This window comes from Corythoichthys intestinalis, chromosome 3 (genome assembly GCF_030265065.1).
Source record: "Corythoichthys intestinalis isolate RoL2023-P3 chromosome 3, ASM3026506v1, whole genome shotgun sequence".
In the NCBI taxonomy this organism is placed as follows: Eukaryota; Metazoa; Chordata; class Actinopteri; order Syngnathiformes; family Syngnathidae; genus Corythoichthys; species Corythoichthys intestinalis.
Genome location: NC_080397.1, coordinates 32,918,401 through 32,926,596, shown reverse-complemented (window position 1 = coordinate 32,926,596; position 8,196 = coordinate 32,918,401). Strand labels below are relative to the sequence as shown.

At 40.5% G+C, this 8,196-nt stretch overlaps 1 protein-coding gene across 1 annotated transcript; it reads left to right on the top strand.

Annotated features, from left to right (window-relative positions):
* Positions 1-228: 228 nt before the first annotated feature.
* LOC130912866 (uncharacterized protein K02A2.6-like) lies at positions 229-5,840 on the top strand. The gene has a single exon (XM_057830961.1). It carries the CDS (start codon positions 479-481, stop codon positions 2,147-2,149), a length of 1,671 nt encoding a protein of 556 aa, XP_057686944.1. The 5' UTR covers positions 229-478; the 3' UTR covers positions 2,150-5,840.
* The last annotated feature ends 2,356 nt before the right edge of the window (positions 5,841-8,196 follow it).

Sequence of the window (8,196 nt, the reverse complement as noted above, 5' to 3'; positions counted from 1 at the left end):
TGTGGAACGAATTAATGGTACTGTACTTTCATGGGAAAATCCTGCTCGACATACGACCATTTCGACTTACAAAGTCCTGGAACAAATTAACTTCGTATGTAGAGGTAATCCTTGTAGTTAAATACGCTATTGTGACATATTTATGTCACACTGCTGTTGCCATAGTGTGCACTTCCTGTGGGCGTGGTATTACAGTTATGTCTCTGACATATATGCTGAGAAGCACACTGAATAAAGAAGTGTTGTTCCATTCAAGTCTCGGCCTTACATGTACTTAGATTAAGGAAGTACATAACAAAAGTGGCGACGAGGACGTCTGGACCTGCGTCAGCTTGGACGTGCTGTTGTTGTAGTTTACTGCGGGTCGCGGTGCTCCTGGGGACAGACGGCGCCGACCTCAGCTTCCACGTCGTGACTTCGTGGGGAGGACGAGCGGAGTTTTCAAAAGGAGCTTGAAGGTGCTGTATAACCAGGCGCTATGGCGGGAGTTATCGGCTCTGTTGGTCTTTTTGATGAGCTTGTGGAACAGTGGAGCTCGTACACAGAGCGGTTCGGCTATTTCGTGGAAGCTAACGAAATAGCGGAAGAGAAAGTGGTGCCCACGTTTTTGAGCGTTATTGGGCCAAAGACTTTCAATTTACTGAGAAACTTGCTTCAACCCGATAAACCTGGTAGTAAAACGTACAGGGAAATCGTGGAAACTCTTAATGGACATTTTTCACCGAAGCCCCTTGTGATAGCAGAGAGATTACGATTTCACAGGAGAAATCAGGAAGAGGGGGAATCTTTCTCTATGTTCGTAGCGGCGCTGCGGAAGCTGGCTGAACATTGTGAGTTTGGTGATGTTTTAGAAGACACATTAAGAGACCGATTGGTATGTGGACTGAGAAATGAAGCAACACAAAAGAGGTTACTTTCAGAAAGTGGACTGACATTAAAGACAGCCTTTGATGTAAGTGTTGCTATGGAAATGGCATCAAAGGAGGCTCAACAACTGAACATTACGAGCAGAATACACCAAGTGGCAAGTACCCAAAGCAATGTTGCTGGTCCCTGTTTTAGGTGCGGTAAAACAGGGCACCTTTCCTCCACCTGCTGGTGCAAAGAAATGAACTGTCATCAATGTGGGAAGAAGGGTCATGTTGAGCGTGCCTGTCGGAAAAAAACAAGCACAGACAAAGATAAGGAAATAAATGACAAGAAGAAAACAAAGAAATATGTCAAAGCGGTAGAGAGTGCCTCTACTTCCGAAGATGAAAGTGACGTGCACACCGTGCATGTAATGAGCGTGGACGGGAAGTCAGGGTGTTACTGGGTCACACCAAAGTTAGAGGGTCACCCAGTCAAAATGCAAATAGATACTGGATCACAGGCATCGCTTGTGTCTTACCAAGTCTATAAACAGTGTTTGAGACACCTTCCATTAAGACCGTCAGACACTGTGTTCAAAGCGTACACTGGACACAAAGTGCACATGAAAGGAATGACTGACATTACTGTGCAATGCAAGGATCAAACTGCTAAACTTCCAGTGTATGTCACAAAAGGGAATTTTGCTTCCATCATGGGACGACAGTGGATTAATGCACCTCATGTAAATTGGCTAGAGGTTCGGCAGCTGTCAGACGGTTCTTCACAACTACAAGTCATTCTGGACAAGAATGAAGAGGTTTTCCGTGAGGAATTGGGCAGCATGAAGGACATTACAGTGAAATTGCACATTAAACCAGGAAGCAAACCTGTGTTTATGAAGGCTAGGACAGTGCCGTATGCTATTCGTGACAAAGTCGAGGCTGACCTGGATGCGTTGGTCAAAAGTGGTGTTTTGGAACCAGTCACCACCAGCGAATGGGCGACACCAATTGTGCCGGTTCCGAAAAAGAATGGCGGAATTCGCACATGTGGCGATTTTAAAGTGACTTTGAATCCGGTGCTTTGTGTGGAGCAGTACCCACTTCCATTGATCGATGATTTGTTTGCAGGTCTGAGCGGTGGTCAAAAATTCAGCAAAATTGACCTCAACCAAGCTTATCTGCAGATGCATGTGGATGAAGAATCACGGGAGTGGCTGACAATTAACACGCACAAGGGACTTTTCAGATATTGCAGATTACCTTTTGGCATCACATCTGCTCCTGCTCTGTTTTAACGGGCTATGGATCAAATTTTGAGTGGATTGCCAGGAGTACAATGTTACTTGGATGACATTCTCTGCACCGGTGCCAACGACGAGGAGCATCTTCGCAACCTGGATGCTGTCTTAAAAAGGCTAAGGCAGTATGGTCTTCGAGTGCGCAAGGAAAAATGTGAATTTTTGAGACCATCGGTGGAGTATCTCGGCCATGTGATAGACCACGAAGGACTACACAAGGCTCCATCAAAGACAAAGGCAATTGTGGATGCACCCGCCCCAGAAAATGTGAGTCAGCTTAGATCTTTTTTAGGTCTATTAAACTATTATGGACGGTTTATTCCCAATTTGGCATCACTTCTTAAACCATTGCATGAGCTGTTGTGCAAAGATGTAAAATGGAAATGGACGACTGAATGTAACAAAGCTTTTCGTAATGCGAAAACCGCCCTGATTTCATCAGAGGTTCTCACTCATTTCAACCCTTCATATCCAATACAGCTGGCATGTGATGGGGTGGGTGCTGTCATCTCCCATGTGTTCCCAAACGGAGATGAAAGACCAATTGCTTTCGCATCAAGAACACTTAACAAAGCCGAGTCAAACTATGCTCAATTGGAACTAGAAGCATTGAGCATTATTTTTGATGTGAGGAAGTTCCACCAATATTTGTATGGAAGGAAGTTTACTCTGTTAACGGATCACAGACCACTGACAACGATTTTGGGACCTCATGCTGGAATCCCTTCACTGGCTGCTGCACGTCTTCGGCTTTGTTGTTATCAGCTCACTCATACGACATCAAGTATCGTAAATCTGATTTGCATTGCAATGCTGATGGACTTTCGAGGTTGCCGCTTCCTGTCACCAAACATGAACGGCGCGACAATGTGGCCGCCGCGAGAACGCAGTGAAACGCGGGTGTTAAAAGTCAATCAGCCAATGCACACCAGTCGCAGTGCGGCCGCGTGTTAGACGCGTCCCAGGAGTGGCTCAACACGACGCACGCGAAAAGAACGGCAGAGTTTATTATTTGACGAGAGACGCAACCCTCCTGCTTCAATACTAAATTACGGTGGATCCGGTCGATTTTCAAACTAATATGTAATCGTAACCCACTTTTTGAGTCCATCAGATCCCGTGAGTGGTAGATCGGGGCACAGTTGGCTTGTCTTTGTTGATTTACTGCTGTCTTCTCTGCTATAAGAATAACCAACACGGCCCCGTGTTCAATACAAAACCCTCCTACCACAACAAAACAAGTAGGAACTAATATTCAAATAGGAACTAAACTTATACAACATAAAATATACATAAATGAATACTACATCACATTTGTAAAATATAAACACATAATAAAATAAATAATAGCCCATTTAAATAAAATAAATTGAAATGAGCTCAAACACCTGTAATTAAATGATAATAATACACAAATCCTGTTTACACAATTAAATTTATTAATTTCTGTGTGGCGCTTTAACTTTCACAAATAAAGCTTTTGAAAACTGTTCATAAGAAAAAAAAGATTCATTGAGGCATTTCATTTGTAAAATACATGTTAAAATCTTTGTCATTTGGATTGCTTTTCTCTTCAGCACAGGACTTCTTTTTTCTTTTTTTCAGAAAGAAAGCTGACCAATACGCGGGGTCTGAAAAGCAAATTGTCGTTGGATCATCTTTAAATACCCAATACTTTTTGAGCAGAATTCTAGCTTTGTATAGGCTAATGTTCCTATTGTTGAAAGCACAAAGGTGTGTAATAAACAACTAGCACATTTATATTTTGCATTTTGTTTTCTTACTGTACCGAAAATGAACCGAACCGTGACCTCAAAACCGAGATACGTACCGAACCGAGATTTTTGTGTAACCTTACACCCCTACCATTTTACCAGTTTTGCACAAGAATTTGCCTTGACAGTTCCCAGAATGTTATTTTTCCAAGCTGCTTTAGTTGGTCCTTTTAGGGCACTTCTGAAGACGTGTGATTACTCATTAATAATATGCAGTTGACTGAGGTCTAATTTGAATATTCAATATTCAAATTTCAATTTTTTTGGTCTAATTGGCTGTCGGTAGCGTAGGTGTGTCAGCGGAAAAGCTGAGGTGGCTGTGATGACGCATCACAGTGAAGTGGACTACAGTCGTTAATCGTCAAATTTAAATCCTGCAATATTCATACTCTGTATGCTTTGGTGTTACTCAGAGCAAAGAAGTGGCTAACTTGACAGGGTCCCCCCAGGATTGATAGATCTAAATTCAAGACTTTTTAGACCTTTTTTAATGCCATTTCAACTGAAAATTAATACTTTTCTCGCACCCATTATTTAGATAATATTGAATCATATTAAAAAAATAAAGCACTGAACATCAAATTTAACCTCAATTATTAAGTGTGTTTGAGCAAAGAATACACATTTATTGAAGATACAATTAAAACACATTTAAATATAAGGTCTTTCAGAATTTTTTTCCCAGGATAAAATGGATTTTACACTATTATTGTAAAGCAACTTTAGAAATTACATTTGCAATACAACAGGTTTCCCTTTTAAGAGGACCTAGTCAAGGTGGTAGGTAGGTGATTGTCAAGTTGGCCACCTTAACTGTAAAGTGCTTGCAATTGGTAGTGAAAGTTTAAAAAACAGCCACTAAATGGCAGTAGTTTACCATTAATTACCACAAAATAAAAAAACTACACATGACCATTTCCCTTGGTAATTGTTTTTTTTCTTATCACATGAAGTATATGTATGTGTATCACCAAAAGTATACAAAACACATGTTAATCCTTTGTTAGCTATTGAACACATTTCTTTTAATCAGATAGAGAAAATCCATACTTATTTAATCAAGAAAAACATTTAAATATACCAGGAGGTGTTTTACTATCACCTACATTATAATTTGCCTATAACCATGCCATGTTATTCAGATCAACGTTAACCCGCACTCGTTCCAATAATAGACAGTGTCAACCGTGTTGTCGTGTATCTGAGAGTGATGGTGAATCTACGACTCCGGTTTATCCATGCTAAGGCTAGTGCACCTGCCAATACCCCATTCAACATGGCTAACTCTTGAGTTAAAACTGCGAAATTCACATTCATTCGAAAGGCAAACCGTGCAGAAATACATTATTGCATGTAACACATTTTAATTGGAGAAATTGGCAACTTACTTTGAAATGTTAAGCAGGTCCACTGCCTTCGCATGACCCATAAACTGCGACCCAAAGTATCTGGATGCGACTTGGTCGCCGATCCAATACCTCACATGCTGGTCCAACTGTTTGGACTTGGTTGTCTTGTTGAGGCTTTTGTCGATCATAACAACTAAGGCATCTGAGCAGTTCCTTGCGTTAGCACACAGTACTGTGCGATTGCCTGCTGTTGTGATGTTGATGCTAATGATGCTAACGGCGCGCACGCACGAGGTGTAGTGCATCGTAAAAATTCTACGCATCATCTTCGTTATGGATTAAAAAAAAAAAAAAACTTTGTCACGGATAGAATTTAGGTTGCACTGAGATGTTCTTGAAAATTAAAACCACGGTGAAAAAATTCCAGACTTATGACAGCTAATTTAATACTTTTACTACCTTTAATAATGGAAAACTAAATTCAATCCTTTTTAATATTTATAATAACCCGCGGGTACCCTGCTTGAGATGAATGCAGGTACTGTCCTTGCACAATATGGCACAGTGTGATTTAACCATAACCAATTTCAAAACCGATTGCAAAATGGTTTCACTTGTAAACGCGATTGGAAGCAAATATAAAAATAGACAGATAACACACTTCATCTATGGAATACTCCAAATTTTACCTCGAAAATTTCAAAAGATAAGAAACTCACTTTAGTACCTCTTTAACTACAGAGTACATAGAATCGTGAGTCATTCATTACCCATACACTGTAGAGTGTAAAGCAGGTTGCAGTTGGCGTGAAGGTCTGGCATATGCTAGCAGACGGATAGGACACATCTCAGTCGCTTATCTCTGAAAGAAAAGAGAGAAATCCCCTTTTATGTCTCATAGCCAGTCGCCTTAGAGCAGCAATATATAAGAAGCTTGCATGGGAGATGAAAGGAACCGTAGTATGCTGATACATTTGGCCCAAAGATGAGAGAAGAGAGAATGATGTGAAGACAGAGCGTGATTCACAAGGAGAAAAAAATAGAGTGGGTGCACAGGAGCGGAGAGAGATTATTCACACTGTGCAGAATGACGTTCCCTATCACAGTGTTGAGAGAAGTGTAACGTGGCAGCTCTCTTGATGCGCTCTGAGCACCTACCTGTGACACACACACACACGCATCCACTGTTATTTTGTGAAATCAGCCTGCAAAACTGTGACTCATCTTTTTGAGTAATACTATGTCCTATAAAATGGCCTCAACAACCTGCTACAACAAGTAAATTTTACGCAACAATGTGGGGCAAACAATTAAATATATGTTCCACAGCATATATAGTCAGTGGTCATGCAGCTCAATGGATGAAGACTTTTGACACGAGTGTATCACTTGCATTAAAAAAAAAAAAAAGAATCGCTATCAATAATCAGTGACATAAGTGTCTCACAGTTATGAAGTTCAAGGTTCAAATGAATTTCACTATCCAAAGTAGCTGTTTTCTCCCCCATTTTAACAGCACAATTTCCTTCAATGCGTCAGTCAACACAGTACTTCTCAAATAGTGGGGCGGACACAGTACTTCTCAAATAGTGGGCCAAAAGCCCCCCCAGAGCGCAGAGCGATGCTGGGGATGGCACATGTGACCTTGGGCAAGGCAAGGCAAGGCAAATTTATTTATATAGCACAATTCAGCACAAGGCATTGTGCTAAGGTGCCTGCTTATCTTTGACCTTTCCTTTTTCGGCCCAAAAATGATCACCTCTGTCTTCTCCACATTTAACTGGAGAAAATTCTGGCACATCCATTCATTGATTTGATGAATGCATTTACTCAGGGAGACTAAGGGACTATAATCATGTGGGGACACAGAAATGTACAGTTGTGTGTCATCTGCATAGGCGTGATAGGAGATGTCATACTGTTCCATTATCTGAGCTAACGGAAGCATATAGATGTTAAATAAGAGTGGTCCAAGAATTGACCCTTGAGGGACTCCACACGTGAATTTGGTTCGTTCTGACTGATAGTTTCCGATTGACACAAAGAAACATCGTTTGGGGAACAAACTTTTTTGCTGTGCTCGAACAAAGTGTGATTGCACATCTATTCGGTGGGTGGCAGTGCCGCTCTCATTTTCAGCGTGTGCACAATATTTTTGAACCAAACAAGAGTACACAGCAAAGAGCACTGGAGATATGAAAAGCTAAGACAAGGAAATATGATGAAGCGTATGTCACATTTGGCTTTTGGCTTTGACGTTTAGTACAGTGGGAGATGAGGAAAGACCAGTCTGATTACTTTGTCTAAAAATGTTCGCAGCGGACAGCAGGAATTTTTTTTTCCAGCGAAAACGTGCCGAATATTGCCAACAATCCTCCCGCTTTGTCGAGCTTTAGCGAGCATTGTCAGAATCATATAAGGTGGCATACCAAGTTGCTTAGTGCAAAATAACCCCACACCATAGCAAAGGAGCTGATACTGCCTGCAGCAAAAGTAAAAATTGTCCCTCTGTCCAATGACACTGTCGTTTTTATTCATTTTTGTTTTTTTGGTCGAATTGTTTGGCATATTGTCTTGTGAGTTAATGTTGCTAATCAATTTTAATTTATTATTATTTATTGATTTATCAAATTTTATTTTTCAGTATAAAACGGTCAAAAAAATGTATCGAGTATTTTTACTGTATGGATGTGTATATATATATATTTTTACACTTTATTGTAAGTTGATCTATATTACTTTTTTCTTTAATATTAAAAAGAACAATGTTATGCAGAGGTGTACTTATAATAATAAGAATTTTATTTACAAATGATACGACAATATATTTACAGTGGGGGCAGAGAGTTGGGGGGGGCGCGGAAAATTTACGTCTTCTGGGGGGGGCATAGCAGAAAATAATTGAGAAGCACTGAGTCAT